General features: G+C 36.8%; 1 protein-coding gene across 1 annotated transcript; it reads left to right on the top strand.

Annotated features, from left to right (window-relative positions):
* Positions 1-454: 454 nt before the first annotated feature.
* LOC108141001 lies at positions 455-4,314 on the top strand. The gene is made up of 8 exons (XM_017264075.2): positions 455-862; positions 919-1,088; positions 1,237-1,380; positions 2,239-2,448; positions 2,512-2,688; positions 2,785-3,080; positions 3,774-3,919; positions 3,973-4,314. The coding sequence occupies exons 1-8, from the start codon at positions 571-573 to the stop codon at positions 4,275-4,277; spliced, it is 1,740 nt and encodes a 579-aa protein (XP_017119564.1). The 5' UTR covers positions 455-570; the 3' UTR covers positions 4,278-4,314.
* The last annotated feature ends 16,465 nt before the right edge of the window (positions 4,315-20,779 follow it).

Here is a 20,779-nt window from a genome sequence, read left to right as displayed (position 1 = left end):
ATACCCTTGCAGCTATTGCAAAATTAAAATATTCTTCAAAGCATTAAAATTATGATTTACTTGTGTATATGTTTAAAAACATTAAAGCTGATGAAGATGATTTGCAGCACAATTATTTGATAGTTCCTTTGGCAGCTATATGATATCGTTTTCCGATTTGAATAAAATTAAAAACGGAGCTCTGAACTGTCAAAAAGTCTAATAAAATTATAGTCGTTTGATTTTGATGAACTTAACCCGTAATTCTAAAATATTAAACCATTACCATTATGTCGAAGAACTAAAAAAAACAGCAAAGTTATAATTTTTTCATTTATTTTTCCGATTTTTCCTATGGGAGCTACATGTTATAGTCGATCGATCCGGCTCGAAAGAGACTAGTTTGCGTAGAAACGGATTTGTAAAGGAATACATTTTTGATTAAACGGTTTCCTCAGAACTTAACTTCAAAATGTCAGAAATACAAAAATTGGCTTACATAAAACACATCTTTCTTTTGTATTTGTTGTTTTTACTTTGTTGTTTTTTTGATTGCGACTTGTTGGCCCCACACACTCTAACGATATCACAATGCCCAGCATATTGAGTGCATCTGATAGTCTTCAGGCTCCGAACGCCGGAGTGAAGCCGAACCTGCAACCTTGGGAGGTTATTGCGTGGTCTCCGGAACGTTTGGGCTCCTTGTATTCGGACTGGGCTCTCTACTTCTTTCGGCAACAGCGATACGCAAATGGTCTTCGCTATTTTAATAACGCCGAGGATCTGAGCCCTCTGAGGGCGAGATCCCTGATGCTTCGGAGTCAGCTGAAAAGGTCCCTGGGCTTGGCTCCGGAGGCTCTGAAGGATTGCTACCAGGCAGAAGGTCAGTCCACCATTGTGAAAAGTAAAATCTCTTCTAAGTCTCTTTTTCAAGGGCAGATCTGCAGATGAGGCTTAGGCCACCAGTCACCTCTACCAACGTCAGTCTGGAGCTCTGCGACGCTCTGTATGAGTCAAATCGTCTGGAGGATGCCAAGATAAACTTGCATTGCCATCTAAGGCGTTTTAAGTCCGCTAATAAAGAGCCCGTCGTCGATCAGATTTCTGTGGTAAGTGTCATCCAGTTATAAAACACTTTATTTCCAAGTAATAATACAGTGAAAGGGTCATGACAAAGGCAAATTAGTTTAAAATAATCAAATCAATATTTAAAATCGTTAAGCCATTAATAAGGATCATTAATTTTTCTCTTTCCAGCTAAATGAGAACTTCAGTGACACATTGTCGGATAATACCACGATGTCGGTTCAACGCCTGATCAATCGGATGCAGGCGAGCTTGGCCAAGGAGCCCAAGGAGCTGAAAGACGAATGCGATGTTGTTAGCATAATGGAAAAAGAGGTAACCAATTTTGTATATATTTTATTAGAGCCCTGAACGATTTGAGCTTAGACTTAGCTGCGAGCTTCAAATCAAAGAAGTGAATCAGTTAACATCACTGGATCCCGAAAAACTCAATATCAAATACTAAGGAAAACACTACTGCCGAATTTATCGCATTTCTGGGGCAAAAATTATTATACCTTGAGTTTTTTTTTACGCAACCATAACAATCAATAAGTGCGAAAGTATTTTTCACATTTATAACTACACCACAAATTAATTATGCCCAAGTATAAATTATACAAGTTTTTCAGAGTTTAAAAGTCCATCAGGTCCTTAGTTGAAAAATACACTATTAAATAAAGAACAGCCCATTACTGATCTAAAGAATTTTAAAATTATTTTATAATTATTGTATGGAAATTGAGTTTAATGGCTTAGCTCATAAATTTCTCATATGGTTTACTTAATTCGGTCCATAACAGAACGGCTTATGAATCCTATATATTAAGTTTTGAACAAAGCTCTAGTGGATCCAACTTCTACGGATATAATCAGATCACTTAGTGAGTTCTGTATATATAGTAAGATAAACAAAATCAACAGTATTAAGCCGTAATTTAAACCACGCTTCGTGTATTCCTAGGCAGAAAAGGACTCAATTTGCTAATAGGATTGCATATACCACTTTTCTATGCAATTTGTTACTAATCCGACAATGATCCAATGTAATATATAATATTCTACCAATTACATAGTTTTAAACAAATACAATATACCCTTTTACCCGGCGGGTAACGTGTATAAAGATAGAACAAGTCCACTCTTTCAGGGCTCTATTATCTAAACAATACACAATAAAATTTTCAATTTAAGGAAGTGCCACTGTCCCCGCTGGAATTAGCTAGACGAAAAAGGCACTTTAAGATATATAACCAGTCGTACCTTAACAAGTGCTGGGTGGATGTGGCGTTCCTCAAGAGACTTCGTAATGATCCCAATGTGCAACCCAAGCATTGTCAAAAGTCATCCGAGTATTTGGGCAAATTGATGGCAGGCAATTATAAAGCGGAGCGAACTCTGACGGTTTGAGTTTGACATTTTAATTAGCCCCTTTAAATTGTGTTTCCCACTACCTGTCATTTTTAGAAAATGCTGCACACTCGATGCCCCATGTACGCCCTGCACCGTCAAAAGTATCCCAACGAGGGACTTTACAACAAGCAGAAGGAGGAAAACCTATATCGCATTCAGTACCAGACAAGACGAAATATGTTCAAGATCTTGCGCAGCATTCGCCTGCTAATACGAGTTGGAGAACTTAATGTGGGTTATGGTTATTTAAAATTTTAATTGCTTATTTATTACACTAAACCAAATTTAAATGACCGTTCTTTTCTCGGTTTGTTTATTACTCCGCAGAAACTGACAACATTTATTGAGGAGGTCATGGGAGATTATGTCACCATCAAGACACATCGCGTAATGCCGTGGAAATTTGAATTCACTAATGAGGTCTACAACTATTTGGGTCTAGCCCGCATTAATGAATACAAAATCCCCAGCAACATGACCGTCTTGCAGGGCAGACAGCGCCTTTTAACACTTTTCAAGCTGCCGCTCAAAAATGGTCAGGAACTAAAAAAATCAAAGGCGAAGCAACCGACCAACCTGATAGCCAGATCGGTAGCTACCGATCCCAAGGCGGAGAGATTCAAGTATGTGTACATTTCAGGGCGACTCGCCTTTCATTTAAGAAAATGATTTTTTTTTTTAAATTACATAATTTTCTTAAACGTTTGGCAAGGGACTTGAAAATTAAAATTATTTCTTAAATTTAGAACATTTTTCTGATAAACTAAGGTGTTTCTGTCTTAACTACCAAGATTTTCTTAATGCAATGATAAATATTTCCTAGACAATTATTAAATATTAACACATCATTATTCATTCACATATAGAAAAGCTAAAGTATATTTGAACTCACGACCGCTACCATTATAAAGCACCGCTCTAAGCCACTCTTCCATGTCTGTAACTTAAAACACGATCCCTAAAGAAGTGTTCTCATGACGATTTTTCTGTTTAAAAGATTTTTTATAACGGGCTTAACCGCTTATTTAGAAAAACAAGAAAAACAACCAAAAACAAGGAAAGTTAAGATAAAAACCAATGAATAATAATTAAACAAATTTTAATTTGAAACTTGCCGCGACATGAGTTTATCTGGTTACAAGATTAAGTTTGTAAGCAGCTAAAACATCCAAAAAACGCATCTTAAGCCATAAATAATTTCAGAATCCAAGGTCAAAACATTTCCCTGGTGTACTGCGGTATCTATTTTAAGACTAATTTTTTATGAAATGAAATAAGTAGTCCATAAACTACAAAAGTGTGCTAATTTTTTTTAGGAAACAAGTAGCACATCTGGAGAAAAGGATGAGGTTTTCCGAGTATCACATAGAACGCTCCTATCTTCTGCATGAACTGGCCCAAGAGCACCTGAATTATCATTCATTTGATGTGGCCTGTTCCATCGCCCGAAAGGCCTTGGAGGGTACGTCAAAAAGTTGTAGAGCTAATTAAATATTTTCACTTCATGTCCCACAGAGGCCGTCAAATGCAATAGTTTTGTTTGGAGCTTCTTGAGTCTAATAGTAATATGCAAGGCCCATGCGATTCTGGGCAAGATTGAGCAGGAAAGGGAAATCCTTGCTGAGGCCTTCGATCTGGCCAAAAAGATGAAAAACCTCGATCTATGCCTGTTCATAGATATCTGCATGAAAGTCAATGCGGAGGAGATGGAAATGAAGAAAATGATGACCTTGGATTTGAGCTCAAAGAAGTCAAAGCTTGGGTCCAAAGCGATCCAAAGCTACGAACAAGTATCTGAGGATAGAAGCCAAATTACGTAAGAAATAGTAAATGTAATGTTATGAGTTCCTCAAAATAAAAAACATTTTAATTTAACGAGTATTTGCGGTTTCTATGGAAAATATATTTAGAGCTATATTGAGTTAAAGATTATATTGTAAACGTTGAAAAGTGTGTAACAGGTAGAAGGAAGATTTTCCGACCCTATAAAGTATATATATTCAGGATCAATATCCGAGTGCTGCACGCATTTTGCTTCTATAGTTGGCTATGGAGTTTGACAGATGGCGCCACCTTAACTTCGATTGTTTTGTTGGGGGAATACTTAGTTTGAAGTTTAGCTGAGTTACGGGTATCAATAGTCGGGAAACTCGACTATAGCGTTCTCTTTTGTTTTTCTTTTTGGAAATAGAACAGGAAAACAGAGCATTTTTATTTTCATTCCAATTACAGAAAGCGGTTTCAAGAGGGTGGCCTTATAAAAATATATTATTATATAAAATATATATTACATCATATATTATTAAAATGGGTACCAGTCTGCTTTCAATCCAGGGTTAAGGGTTTTTTTAGAAACTCTTTTTTCTATAATTAAGAGTATGTTTAATATATATATATATTTTAAAAACTTTCTTTCTGTCATATAGACAAAATCTTCATTAATCGAAATCATAGACGATTTTCTATGTCTTAGAAAAAAATGTTTTCAGTGTACGTTGCAGAAAGTGAAAACTTTAAAGTGCGACTTTCCCCTGGTATATCCGGCCAGCTGAAAGTTTATCTCAAACAAAAAAAAAAAACAACAACCCCAAGCACATTAACGGTTGTCGGCGTTGGGCATTCAATCACTGCAAAGTGCAGCTGCAACTTGCTCTTATATATAAATAGTTTATGTTTCTTTCTGCTTCGAGGAGGCGGCAACGTGTTCAAAGTAAACTTTGTACACTTTCGGTTTTGGGGAGTGCCGGATCCAAGCCAGAGACCCACGAAAAACTCAATCCCCACCTGCTGGGGATTCTTCAGCTGGCTTCGATGCTCGCCATCCTAGTCTCTCCACCTGGTGGCAGGAAGTTTCGTTCTACATCGCACAAAAGACGCAAATAAATGAAGCCATTTGTTGTGTTGTTAGCTGATTTTCGTTGCAAGGGATGGCCAAAGGTGGCAAACTTTCGCACCACCTGCCCTGCGAAACTGTTGGCAATTCCCATTAGTCGCTTGTCATTTAAATTTTCTTGGTCGTGACCTCATGTGTATGGAGTGAATTTTTAAATTCAAACGCGCCAATGCCGTGCCACAACTTTCCTTTTGACTTTCGGTGACTTTGGGTGTGGTTTGAGGCAAATGATGTTCATGCTGCGGAAGTGGTTCGGTGAGCAGCGGAAATCATTTGTCGTCTTTTGGTCAGTTGTTTGATTAACAATATTTTTCGCTGCCGCAAACTTGCTCTGATTTTTGATTAGTATTAGGTGCGACTCCTCTAAGATTGTGTTTTTAAATTCAGCAAGAGAGAATCAGTATATGTTATAATACATACAAAGACTAACAAGACAAATCTTTAATACAAGTGTTTTTTTTTCAAGAGTCTTAAAGGAATTTAGGTATCCTTAAATATATTTATTTTTATATAACAAACGACGCCTCAATAGTTTCATTCTAAAAATGTATTAATAGGAACAATCGGAAAAAAATGAAGAAAAATTATAACTTAGCTGTTTTTAATTTTTTTCCTTAGATCTTCGACATAAAGTATTGGGTAATTATTTCAGAATTACGGTTTAAATTTCATCAAAATCGGACGACTATATCACATAGTTCCCATACAAATAATAAAAATATATAAAATAACGATATAATAATTGAGCTGCAAATCATCATAGCTTCAATGCTTTTCAACATATACGCAATTAAATCATAATTTTAATGTTTTCAAATGTATTTAATTCTTGCAATAGCTGCAATAGCTTTCTTTCTTGTTTTAGTTGAGTTTTTGTCACAAAATTTGTTTTCTGATATTTTGTTATTTAAGTGTGCCATCGTCACGTTTTTTATAATTCGATTAGAGGTGTTTTGGTTGATCATTACTAACAGAATAGGTGAATAAAATGGAGTTTTGGAAATAAGAAAAACAAAATAAACTTTTTATCTTTTTTTAATTTTTAACTATTTAATTTAAAAAATGTGTAGGATAAACAAAAAGGAAACAAGAAAACTGTCAATAAATTAAAGTTTTCTAATATATACCTTATATATCTAACATATTTATAAAAAAATATTTTTTCAAATTTATTGTTGCTTTAGGTTTGTTAATTTTTCTAAACTCATATGAATGGACATTTAAAAAGTTTTTTCGAAAAGCATTTATTTTATGACAGCTTGCGGTACAAGCATAAGAGAACAAGCAAAAGGAAAACAATATACATACAATGGTAAAGCAAACATTGTTTTTGAGGACTGAAGGCCCATATTACTCTGCGCTTTGCGTTTTGTCATCGATTATTAGTCTAAATGAACGTGATCACGCCAAGTAAACAATTCATTTCTAACAGAATAGTGTGGAAGTCTCCATCAACTGTACCTTCGCTTTCCTGCTCCAACTCTCACCTCAAGTCTCCAATCCGCTCTGGAGCACCTTAGATTATTTAGCTTAAGGGGTTACATACAGTTAAAAGGCCTAAAAAAAGAATTTTTTAAAATTGTTTGTAGAAAACACTTAAATTTAATCAAGTGATATTTTGTACACATATTATGTATTGTTTTAACTGTATTTTAAGAGAAAGTATTGGCAAAAAAATATTTATTTTGAAATGAACTACAGCTAATCTCCGGGAGCCCCTCTCAAAAAAAGCGTTTTGCTGTAATCACTATGGACTGGATCCTCCGAAATTAAAAAATTAAAAATATGTCGTTCAGTATTATTTAATCTATAAATTAACCGAAGGAGCAAGCTAAATAAAGTTTTTTGACAAAATTACGGTTTTTCAAACAAAAAATGTATTTATCAGCAAAATTTCGGTCTTAAAATGCTCAAAAAAAAAATTGTATCGGAAAAAAATCTTCGACTAATTACTAACACATATTTAAAAAGCTCGTGTGAAAATTAGTGACTAATCGGTTAAGTCGGTTCGAGTTATGTTGGTCACCGACTGTAGATATACCATTTTGTACTTGTACTTGAGAGCACTCTGAAAAGCCTTTTTAAATTTGGGTGTAACTTCGAAACGGAACGATAAACAAATAAATTTTTTAAAAATTCTAACTTATATAACTCCTATTTCCGTTCCTATTTACCAGTGAAAATAAACGCATATCACGTCGCGCAATACCGCCAATTACCGAGCTTTTTTCGCATTCCCCCGTAGGATTTTGTTAACTTCTGAGTCAGACCCAATCAAGTCACCCCCTCCAAAATAGTATGTAATACATTTGAATTATCTTGCATAGTTTTCCCCACAGTCAATTATAGGAGGAAGTCTCTATCACATCGCTGTATAGAAATGTATCCCTGCACAGGGCTTAATTTACCTACTTTAAAGTCAGCTAAAAGCAACCACGATGCAGCATCAGGGAATGGGTTTCTTGGTCTGGGCATTTTGCTGTTTGTGTTTTATGATGCAAAATTACACAAAGCCAAGTAAGAACAAAGAATGCGAAAAGCGGGCAACAAAGAAAAGCAAAGCAAAATAAAACAAAGCAAAACAAAACAGCCCGACAGCCCGACAGCAGCCAACTAAAACTGCAACTCAACTTTGTAGACACACGGAGGCTGCTGCAGTTGCTGCTGCAAATGTTGCTGCTGCTGCTGCTGTTGCGGTTGCTGTTGCTGTAATGGCTGCCGAGACATGCCATAAAAAAGCCGAAGAAATTGCTTGCAAGCAATTAAAAGCGCAGCATGGCAAATAAATGGCCACGCCCAACGATCGACGCCGCACTCTGGTAATGGACTTACGCTAAACGGAGTCGTCGCTTCGGTTTTTATGTAGTTACCAACTTGACGTACTAGCTGACTAATTAGTCATAAAATTACACGACCCAGGACGAACAGGACGAACAGGACGAGCAGGACGCACAAAAGCCAGGCAAACAGCGAAGGAAGGGATCTGGTTTGGTCCTGGCTTCCAAGGGAACTGGTTGCCAAGTCAAAGTGCACTGAGCGGCCGGAAACGGTTGGCGGTGACGGAAATGCGTGCCCACCGTGCGTGTGTATGTACGAGCACACTTGCAGCAGCCAACTACACATCTACATATACGGGAAAATCATTAGCAAGCATTGTTCTTATATGGTATCGTTATTCATTATCCTTCCGAAATTCTTAGTCTTACAAATTATTTAATTACTGAAATGAGACAACAAATTTTCCTATTCATTTTTATTTTAACCAAATTTTTTCACAGGCGTTTCATACGCTAAATATATTAATATTAATATTAATATTAATATTAATATTAATATTAATATTAATATTAAACCATTACAAAAATTTTATTGGCATAATTTAATTTATTTATTCTTAATACTATATTCTGAAAATCTGATTACTAATAAAAAAAACAGAAGCAACGCTGTATTCGAGAGGCTTGACTATAAGATACTCGTTACTTAATTTGAAAAAAAAAATGTTGTTTTTAAATGTGCCCCATTTGCCCTACTGTTACATTTTAGCAAATAACTTCTGAAATAATTTATCGAGATTTCGACATTCATATGGATTGATCCTGATCAAAAATATATTTATAAGGTCGGAAACTCTTCCTTTTATTTGTTACATACATTTTAACTAAATAAATAAAAGAATGTAATTAATATATTATATTTGCATAGTTGATTTTGGTAAATTCAAACCGCACATTAATTAATTTCCTGATGTAATAAAAAAAATATTGTCTTAAAAAAGTATAATTCTAAACAGAATCAGAACCAAAAATTATTTGAATTAATGTTTTTTTTTTCTAAAAGAGGTCTGCTAAAATTTACATTATATCGAATATATAATAATCGAAATACTATTATTTTGAACGTTTCTGTGCCTAAGAATCAGAGGCAACTGGAACCTCAGGGCTTGGGGCGTTAGGTCTGCCACTAATTGCTGATTTCCCGTGCTGCTGGCAATGGAAACGGACTCGAAAACTAGCGATGGACACGTGAACGGAATGGCGAGTGCAGCTCGATTGCGACGGCGTACTTGGGCAGAGGGAAAGCGGGGAGTGGAAAAAATGGAAAATGGCCCCACTTTAACACACACACACACACAGGCTCAGGAAAACCAAAGCAGGCCGCACATTTGCCACATCACTTATTAGCTTTATTGCTTTTAACAATTTCAACTTCCACTTCCTGCAACGGTAGGGAACTAAAACGTGTGCTGATTAGTGGCACACACCAGCACATACGTATACGTATCCTTGTCTGCCAGAGGCAGCGCCATAAATTCCTGAGCTGCAGGCAAAACTGCTGCCAAAGTCAAAGGCAGCCTACACGATGAAATGGAGTGGGAGTTGGGATCTGCACTGCGACCTGTTCGTTTCAATTGTTTTATGGTAATATTAAATAAAATAAATATAATCAAACTTAAATTGACACATACTTTTTAGAGGCTTTTTGCCGCTACACCGTCACTTTCACATGCCTTAGCAGTATATATTGGGACTATCGAATAATTATGATTTTTCAGATAAAATTTTGTTTGTTTTCAATAACAAATATACAGAAACATCGTTAGATATGCTTTTTTTCCACCTTTCTGGCGGCATATGAATATTAAAGGACTGCTTTGGAGTTGATTTGTCTGGTGGCCCGGTCTTCAAATATGACTTATAACGCTTCATCGAAACTATATCATTTTTCATTACCAGTAAGAAGCTGATGCTTACCGACATATTTTTTATGCCGCTGAAGCCTTGTTTCCGAAAAATTCAAAACATTTTAACGCAGTGACACATACTGAAATGTATAGCTTAAGAACAGACAAACGGTACACACAGCACAAGTTAATATTAATATTTTTAATTTTCTTTGTTCAGGGACATGTCCCACTGTTTAAATGTCGATAATCTCGCCTTAAGATTTACTTAAACGACTGTGACGTTAAACATCCAACCGTGTGGGACTGATCGGGCGAATAAGTATAACTACTAAAAAGTGTTTGAGAGAATATAGTTAACTGATTGCAAAAGTAATTGAAACTGCGTAAACTACTTTACTTACAATAGCTAGAGGAACGCCGAATTGGTGACCAGTTCCGGGGGTATTTTTTCTCAGTGGAGGAGTTGGAATTGGTGGGGGCAGACACATGCAACATTTAACATTGCAGACAATTTATAAGGACATTCATGGCGCACGGCGGTGGCGACGACGATGCGCGGAGGCCAGGCCCATAACTTGGCACTCGGGACAATGCGAACAGCTCGTCCTGCCCCCATCCGGCCCTACCATGTGTCCTGTTTTAGTTTTCTCCGTTTTCGTTTTCCCCCTGCCTGCATTGTATTTGAAATTCAACATTTAAGCCACTTATGGGGCAACTAGAACTGGCATTTCAAAGGCTGCAACGCAGCTAAAGGAACAGCAGCAGGACAATGCCGCTGGAAAGATTTATGGCTGGCTATAAGCGTGAGAGAGGATCTGGTGGCAATGATAAATGCCGCCACAAAAAACGCTTAAAATACGGCAATAATATTTAGCATCTAATAAATGGATTGAGACAGAAGCCTTGCGAGGCCCATGTTTTTAATCCGCAAATGCAAAAGTGAATCAATAAATAAGAGGCAATCAACTTTTGCAAAGTCAAATTAGCAGCAAGTACATTTATCAGTCTATTGAACGATAACAAATGTCAAGAGTTGGCCTATTAAGTTAAACATAAAATGCTTATCTTAAGACAATTTTTGTTTCAATGTTTTATAGAGTAAAATATGTTCTAAACACAGAAAAAATCATCAGATAAATCAACTAGTTAATAATTAAAACTGTCCCAATCTATAAATAGGAAAATTCGATACAAATAGTAACTTACCTCTAAATGTTTAGGTACACATAAAAATTGTGAAAATATTTATTCATTTAAAAAATATTTATTCATCTGTTTTAAATATTAAAAAACCACTTAAGGACCTAAACAACAAAATACTTAAAAAACAGGACGGAACGTTATAGTCGAGTTGCCGACAATTAGATTTCAAAACAAGCACGGCACAGAACAATATCGGGTTTTAGGTGTCGCCATCTACCGAAAATGTATATGCTAATAACTTCTAAAATAATAGTTCAATTTGAAATTCTCTTTGTATGAGTCGATAGTTACTCAAAATAACACTTTAAATTTTTCCGATTTGTTGATCCCCAATCTCCAGCATTAATATGTAGTTTAGACGTGCATACGAACAGACAGACGGATATAGATAGATCGACTCGGCTATTGATCAGAATCGCATACAATAAACTCTTTTACACTTCGAGTAACGGGTATTATAATAATAGTTTTTCATAATATTATAATATTCAATGGTCCAAACCAATACAAAATATAAGACGTTTTTGTATTTCTATGTGAATTTTACAAAGGTTTTTCTTCTATACACTTAACTTTTTCAAAATCTTGTTTTATTTTTGACATTGTGTGATATTTTATCATACTATCATACATATATATTTTCGAGGCCCAGCCGGTGCCAGTCAATCCATTTCGATACCCGTTCGATTAAACCGAAACTAGCGCAATCTGTCAAACCACCGGGCACTTAAATCCGGCTGGCTGGGGAACTTTTATGGCTGCAGCTGTATCTACACTTTGTGGGTTAATGCATTGAAGACAGGGCTGTCATTTGAGCCCCGGGAGCAGACACAAACGGATCCCAGCATCGACATGCCATTCGATTCCGGCCAAGTCATCGGGGAACCTTAAAGAGCGGAGCGGAACTGGTGGGAGAACATGGAAATTAGATTCGGGCGAGGTAGCAACGGGGCCAATTCCGTGTCCAGCCAAGCGACAAGGATAAGTAAGCCACCGCCCGATGCACTCCGGGACATTCAGCCATGGGAGGTCATTGTCTGGGTACAAGAATCCTGCTGCACATGGTGAAATCTGCGGAAAATTAGATTCCACTCCCTCAACTGCACCGCATATGTGCATGAAAATTGCTTGGAGAACGGGCTGCAAAGGCCAATCCAACCGTATTTATGACACGTGACCAAATTAAATTATTTTCGCAGGGCAGCCTGAAATCGTAATTGTGGCAGTCCCGCCGCCTTTTGGATATATTTTTGTTCCAGTCGCCTCGACATGAAAAAGGTGGACAGCCCGCACACAGAACGTTCACGGATTAAGTTAAATATATACCTCATACATGCAAACTCAGCCTTCGATTGTGGCGGAGTCAACAGAGGGAATGCGCCTGCCTCTGACAGCCCAGTTCAGTCTGCCTCGACTCGACGGAGTCTAGATAATAAAGTCGCTTGACAGCCAGGATGTCATATCGTTCTTCGGAATTTCTTGGGAGGCAACAAAGAAAATTATTCCAAAAAGTATTACTGAATTGGTAAAGTTCTCAGATATTTCTTTGACATTTAATTATTGTACTATTACAGCTTTAAAATTACTATTTTATAAATATTACTTAATGGAGGGGTTATAAAATCAACATCTCGACTGTTCTTTTCAGGTTTGCAATGCGCTCTTTTCAGGTAATCTAGTCCGACCTCAAGTAAATACATCTCGTTTGTCTCGAAACTACGTTTTTGAATCCGACGGAAATTTTCCGTAAAAAATGATTGAAGTGAAAACTAAAAAATGTTGCCTAGAAAAATTAAAAAAAACGCCTTAGTCAGGTGTCTAGACTGTAAGCTATCCGAAACTCAGCACCCTCCGGCTTAATCCAACACCGCTCATAGCCTTATGCTCTTTTCTATGAATTGGCAAAAATGTGTCCAAATATTTTCAAACCGTAAATATTTTAATACATCGTCTTACCAAAGAGTGTTTTTCAAATTAAAAAGAAAAACATAAATACTGGGATTTTAATAATTTATTGAAACCATTTTTTTAAAGCTAACGGATATATAAAAAAACAAATTCAATATAATTTTATATTTCATAGAGTTCAAAAATATGAATATTTGATTTGGTATTTTTTGCTCGACCTTAATCCACTTATAGTCGAAATCGATCCACTGTACATCGTTTATATCCTGCGGAGCATCTTTGTGAGTTAAAACAAAAGCGGAAAGCCTTCGCAGTCAGTGCAGCAGTAATAAACTTAGCCCTACCCACCAAAAATCCTCAAGTTTGATTTCTTTAAGAGCAAAAAGTAAATCAAACGAGTTCGCATGCCGCTGACAGATAGCATTGAATGCACTGCGAAGACAAAGCCCTTGTCGGCAAAATGTAAAAATAAAATAAAACAGAACACCGAAAACCAAAAACCGAGAATCGAAAGGGGAACCCCCGAAACGCGCACAATTCAATGCGTGACTTGACTGAGCAACTGACGGATGTACTTGAAGTCAACTTCATTTTAATCAGCGCCTGACAGCGGGCAACTATTAAGGGGAAATGTAATAGTGTCCTGCCCCACCTTTGGCTAAGATCGGGCAAGGAATTTGATAAGCCCCGGGTGATAAGGCGGCGCCGGCAGACGTTCAACTCGGTTCAGCTTGGTTCAAAGTGGCGTCACAAAATACATTTTGAAACGAGCAGCGAAAACGTGAGTTGATTAGCAATAACCCGCTGGCTCTTCCTCGATATGTGTGTGCGTGGGCGTCCTCAGCGCCATTTTGTTTCATAGCGGAGACAAGTTTAATGGGCACCTCTTAAAAGGTTTCCATTCCAGGCTCCGAATACGGCCTGCCACATTAGTGCCTTCAGTCTGGAGGATACTAAAAAATGGTGTGCATCAAGATATATGGTTAGCACGTGGCTCCCATATGTCAGAGTCGCCTTTATTAATATTTTATGTGTTGTTTATAAAACAACAAAAAAGGACACATTGTACTGACGAGCTTCCAATGGGAATTACGAACGCATATTGACATAATGGCTGGACCAGTTTTTCCCCTCGGTGCTTTTTCTTTCAATTAAATGTATCTGCAATTGTCAACAATTTCAATATAGTTTTATGACAAAAGCTTATATTGTTAGCCGCTTTAATTTGCCAGTGGCTGTCATTTGTCGCACTTTGAACATTTAAATGGTTGCATTTATTCTCTTCGGTTAACTGTCATTGCTTACGCCTCGTTGGTTTTTGATGCAAAAACGAAAATCATTAAACTGTGGAAATCCTTTTTTGTTGATTTCCATATACACACAATATATTTAAATTTTGTCACATAAAAGCAACAAAAAACAAAGAATGCATTCTTCTATCGAACTGCAAAATAATAATTTTACTTATATCTGTTGCTATTAATAATCTAATTCAAAGTGCATTGAATCTTTTATACAGCTATTTTTGGGGCGATAAATTGTTTGAATATTTTAATAAAAAAAAAAGAATTCATTTTCCTAGGTAGTGCAAAATATAAATGCAACTGTGTCTTTCCATGAAACAAATACTGAGCAATAAACCAAAAAATGACAAACCCAAATTTCAGACGTTGACAAAGCTCCCAAAGAAATTTGCCCAAGCCAAAAAGGGCAGAGAAATATGTCAAGCCAACTGAATCACAATCGAAAGAAAAGGAAATTAAAAACATAAATAAAAAGTCAACCCACACACGCAAGGGTCCGGCCGAGTTGACCCGTTCCTCTGCAACAACAAGTGAGAATTATGAGCCAAAGCTTTCGGATCTGTGGCCAAGGAGTTGTGTATTGTAATTCATTTGCTCAGCTGCCTCCAAACAAAAAATAAGCAGAATTAAATGCACACAAACAAGGCGAGAAAATGCACCAGAAATTCAACACTTTTTCAATCGGGTGACAGTGTTGTCGCATAAGCTATTCAATTGTTTCAAAAGTTTATGAATTGATCTTCATTTTCTAGTTAGTTAGATTTTGAAAAGGCTCTTTTTGCAAAAATGACAAAACATTTTGGATTTATCTGTTACGTCTGTTTAGTTGACGATGCGTTTATATTTTTTTGGTAGAATACACATTTATTAATTAAAAAACAACTTGGATTAGTGACGTTAATTAACAAAAGCGGCAATAATTGCGCTTTCAATGAATAACAAAAATCAAAAGCTATGCAATACAAACAATTTTAAATGAATTTAAAATTAAAATTTTACCTGAAATTCTAAAAAATCCTTTTCTTTTTAGTTTGTCTTATTATTTCGTCATTTATACTAAAAGTGTTTTGAAACGATCTAGAACTAAGCCATTTTTGTTAGGGGCAACACTGATTTTGACTACGACTACCACCACGGTTCCGGATACACTTAAAAAAAATTAAGTGGTAAAAATAAATATCTGGATATTAAATTCACAGTTATTTATTTCATAAATAATTATATAATAAGTTATAATACAAAATATAATGCATATTAATTTGCAAGATTTGAAATTAAAATGTATTAATTAATGTTTAAAATGGGTCCTATTTTATTTAAGTGCAGTATACTGTAGTATAGCTTTAGGTAAATTTAAGTATTATAATGCACTCCAAAAGTAGTCAACAAAAATGTTTTTAAGTTTAAACAAAACTAAAATTGCAATGAACGATCATTTAAATTGAGTGGGAAATACTGGTGATTACCAAGTTTTTTTTTTACCAATGTATGTGTACGGGTCCGGGTCTCCGACTCCGACTCCGGTCGTCGTTGTCGCTTAACATAGATAAATTGCGTTAGAAAAAGAGGCGGCGGTGTCCTGGGTCCATTCGTATAATTCACTTTTGTCAGACTCATAAAAATGGTTGAGTGACATTTGTTTGTGTTTCCCGTTTGCCGTTCTTGTAGCTGTTGGTTGTTGCTCTGTGTCCACTGATTTTGTGTCAGTGCAGCCATCTTTTTCTTTTCCACTAGACTACCCACACACAGATACTCACCCACACACCCTCGCAAACGAATGCCGTGTTTTGCCATTTCGCTTTTAACATTTTTCTAGTTTTTTTCTGCGCTCTCGTGTTTCGTCTCCACATAAAAGAAAATTAGTGAGTTTTGTTGCAAAAATATAAAACATTCCCCCACCCCTCCCCCCGTCGGGTAATCCTTTTCGGCATTCTTTTTGGGTTTTTTGTCTTTGCTTTTGACATTTCTACTGTAGGTACATAATGACAAAGGTTTCCGTTTTCAAATGGCCTGACACAAAGCGATGAAAAAGCTTAAACTGTTTTTGTCCTGCATTGTTTTGCGTTTGATTTGAATAAAAATGCCTGCAATTGCATAGTTTTGAGCCTTTGAAGCAATTGGAGTCCTTACTCAGAGGGAATCTCCTGTGTCCCGGTAAATCGGCGCCATTGGTCGTGTTTGATAGCTATTAAAGGCCAACGATTTGAGTGCATTTCGCTCAACACTTTCAGCGATGTTTGCTCGTTCGGATAATAAATGAAATTATTCGAATTTAATCGAAGCGACATTTAAGTTATTCAGAACGATCACTGCTTGGCCGGTGGGCCCATCCGACTTAACCATTTAAGCTAGGGTTAATAAAACATTTAGCAATCATTGACGGCTTAAGCCAACCCTCAATACTATTGTTCTGGAAAAAAATATTTTTCTGCGTTTAAGTGTCAATGTGACACTAATTCAGTGGCAAATTGATATTTTCGAAATTATCAATATGAACTTTTCCGTGTCCATATGACATTATCCATTGTCTTACACTTGACACTACTTAGTATTAATGTGGTATTGGAGTGAGGAATTTATAGTATCATTTTTGGGGTCCTAATGGTACATTACTTAATAAATTGTGGTAAAATAAAAACATGCGCAGTTTGATTATAATTGCAAGTTGGTTGAGTGTGTGCTTTCCTCATTTAAACTAAATTTTATTACTATCTTTCTGTAAAAAACTTAGTCGTCGGCGAGAATAGTATCCTGGCCATCGGAGCGGAAGTTGGGCAGCGTAACACTACCGTCAAATGTCAAGCTTAAGAAAGCATACACATGTTTGCCTTGCCATCTTTTTATATTTTTACCTTGATTCTAAGAAATCGTTTAGACTAAAACAACAATAAATATATACAAAAAATAAAAATCCAAAATCGAAACAACCGAAGGTTTGTGCCAAAGTGACCCTTATTTCAGCCAATTGAACCAATTTAGTGTCAAATTAGATTTTCAAGACCGCGTAGTGACCCTTTGACACTCATATAGGTTTAAGTTAATCCCAGAAATCAGATACTAGGTGTAGTGTCAAAATTAACCACACTTATCAAATTGACAATCAGAGGTTTTTAGGGTGTAATTACGCTTGGGGTGAGTCATTGCGTTTGATCTCAAAGGCAGTTTTAATTAAAAGAACTGATGTCCCATGAGCCTAACAAAATGCTGTCGCCATAACTTTTGTTCTGTTTTTGTACCCGTCACTTGTAATCATTGTAAAGTATGTGACAAGAAGAAGTAAGCTGTTTCGACCCTATTAACTATATATATTCTTGATTAGGATCTGTATGAACGTCCAGATCTCGAAAACTATAAAAGCTAAAGACTTGCATGCAGATTCTAGTAGTTTAAACGCAGCGCAAGTTACTTCAAAGCGGAGTTACGCTTTCTTTAACGCAAATCGCGTTTCTAGTCGTAGGAAATTCTTCATCCGCATCTGCATTTCAAGGGGGTAGTTCGTAGGACGATTCTTTTCTACAGTTATGACAGTTTGGGGATGCTGAGTGCCTTCCACCTCAAACTTGGGATGGGGCTCTAAAGGTCGCCTTTGGGGGAGGGGCTTATAAGCTTTTGTGGAGGGCCTGTCTTCATTGTTTTGATGGATCCGTACAATTTCCTCGAGTTGCATAGAATAGAAAGGTTCGCACAGATCAGCGATACCCACTCTCTAAAAGATTTTATTTTTACCTGGGAAGAAAGCCAACCTAATTCTTGGCACGAGTCGGACTACACTTTAGTCCACTGTGTAGATGTTGAAGAGATATTTATTGGAGTTGGCTTAAAAACCGCAGAGTAGGTTTAGCTAGTTGATCGATGCTTTCTATTTGCAGATTTCTGCATTGTTCAACAGTTGACCTTCAAAAAGGCCGTGCACTATCCGCAATCTACGAAAGATTGACCGAAATAATTTCTTACAAACGGAAAGGTCTGAATAACCCAAAAAAAATATTTTTCTCGCATAAGTAAATTGTTATGTTACCAGCGGTTTGTGAAATTTTGGATGAAAAAAATATATGTTAAAAGATCCTAGAGTGTTTTGATTGTAATTAAATTGTCACACTTTCCTCTTTATTTAGATTAAAACAAGTTTTGTAACTTTTAAGAATGATTAATGTCTGCTTCTCCCTTAATACTGAATTGCTTTTCAGCTCAATCTCTTTAGAACGCTTAATTTTTTTAGACGCTCAGTAGAATCTAAAGTTGAAGTCGTGATTACGCTTCATTAACTCGCCAATTCCAAAGTTTTCTTTTCCCTTCCACCGAGTCCATTTTACCTTTCATATGCGAGATTTTTTTATTTTTTAAGTCAACACGCCAAGTTCGCTCAGTGGCATATTGAACTTTGCATCGCCAGCAGGCAGCGCCCAGTGGCCATTGCTTTCCTAACGAACCACAAAACGTCCACAGCTCCGTCACAAATCACGGCCAACACGTGCCATCCAGTTCGGAGTCGACAGTCCAGCGTCCAGGGCAGCTCCGCTTATTAACAATCCTTGAAGGGATTCGCCCGTCTGCACTGGCGCTTCCTTTTCCATTCACATTTCCCCGGCATCCGTGTTTGCCGTTTCCCGTTGCCGCTACCATTTTCACATTAATGAAGTGCTCGTGTGAGCAAGTAGTTACATTTTCTTTCGGTCTGGCGTTGATTACATGAGAAATTCATGTTCAAATTCAAATTTAAAACTTTGCCAACCGACGGGGAAAACTTTGTTCAACCAGGTAACCGATAAAAAGGGGCAAAAAAAAAAGGCAGCCCAAGTTTTTTTCAACAAAAATGTTCAGCTCGACTTATGTTGAAGTCGTGCCACTGCACTTTCCCAGGGTTTTGCCTGATTTGTTGGCGGTGGCGGTATCTCCGACATATTTCTGTATGACCACCATTTCGTCGCTGGCCAGTGCAGTAGAAATTTTTCGTGTTTCACTCGTATTTTTTCCAATGCCATGCATTCGAATATTATCAGTTTCTGCAGCTAACGATTTTTTTTTGCCGGCACTAACTGATTGAATTGTTAGATCGTTTTACGTGTGCGGCATCGAAAATGCGCATCTGAGCCTCGCCCCTCGCCCCTCGACCTTCGACCTTCGACCGCCTGCCACTCATCCTGAACTTCGGCTGCGGAAAAATCAATTTTCGTCGATATAAATTGTCGAATTTCTGGTATAAATTGCAACAGTTTTCCCAACACTTTTCCCATCCCGAACGAACAGCTCGGCCCGCTCTTATTCGCTTAATTTTAGAGGGTTTTCTTTTTTACTTTCTAGCATTCAGACAAAAGATGTCAGAAAATACAATTATTTATGATGGTTGCAGCAGAAATCAAGAGCATTAAGGGATTTTATTTGATGACCATAAATATCCATTATTTATCGCAGATAAATCACTGCCCCATGCAAGTCATGCCTTCTCATTAAACCCGTTCCATTATCGGCTCGTTAATTTGTTTCATTATTTAGTTATGGCTAATATTGATTGAAAATTCCGATAAAATATAATCGCATAGCGCGCCTTGGGGATTTCAAGTGATTATTTAACAAGCTCATTAAAGCGTGTCTAGATAATTATTGAAGCTAATAATAGGCTAATAAGCAATTTTACGAATATTTTCCAATTCTATTATAATTAATAAACAAAATTTACCTTATTATTCAAAAACCACATTATTACTTTTTAGTAATTTTTTCATATCAGTCTACTTTATAACCAAGTATATATGACATTCATATATCTAAGCTTTAATGTCTTTTATGTCAATTCCTCCATGTCCTAGAGCAGAAATTAAAGCAAAGTGAGAAACCAGACGTTTTGTCTAGCTAATGAATATAGTGACCCTTGGCATACAGCTCCTCCTCTCCTTCACATGGGGGAAAATGAACATCAGGTTCATTATATTTGTGGTGCCGTGTGATTATCATTGACATCGCTCATACGCCAGGGATGACGTGAATTGGTTGTCTGCGGGGCTGCTGTCCGGCTTCTCTGCTAATTGTTCCGAAATGACAATGCAAATTTGTATAAATTCTCAACGCCGACCACACACACAGAGACGTAGACACATAAAACGCTTTGCAAAATAACCGAAAAATTTGTGTTAAATAAGCGAATAAAAGCAATGAAAGTTTTGCCACTTGCCTGCGTCCGGTTCGCTCAATCGTGTTGCGTGTCCGTCCGTCCGCCGACGGTCATTTCCTGTTTTATTTTGCCAACTCATCATCATGGTTGCCAAAATGGTTAGCATAAAGTTTAAAGTCTGCTCTCGAGAACTCAGGAGGCACGTTTTGGCGTTTTTA

The sequence above is a fragment of the Drosophila elegans genome, unplaced genomic scaffold (genome assembly GCF_018152505.1).
Source record: "Drosophila elegans isolate 14027-0461.03 unplaced genomic scaffold, ASM1815250v1 contig_476, whole genome shotgun sequence".
NCBI classification, from domain to species: domain Eukaryota; kingdom Metazoa; phylum Arthropoda; class Insecta; order Diptera; family Drosophilidae; genus Drosophila; species Drosophila elegans.
Note: the sequence above shows the minus strand (reverse complement) of the source record. Positions and strands in the feature narration are given on the sequence as shown.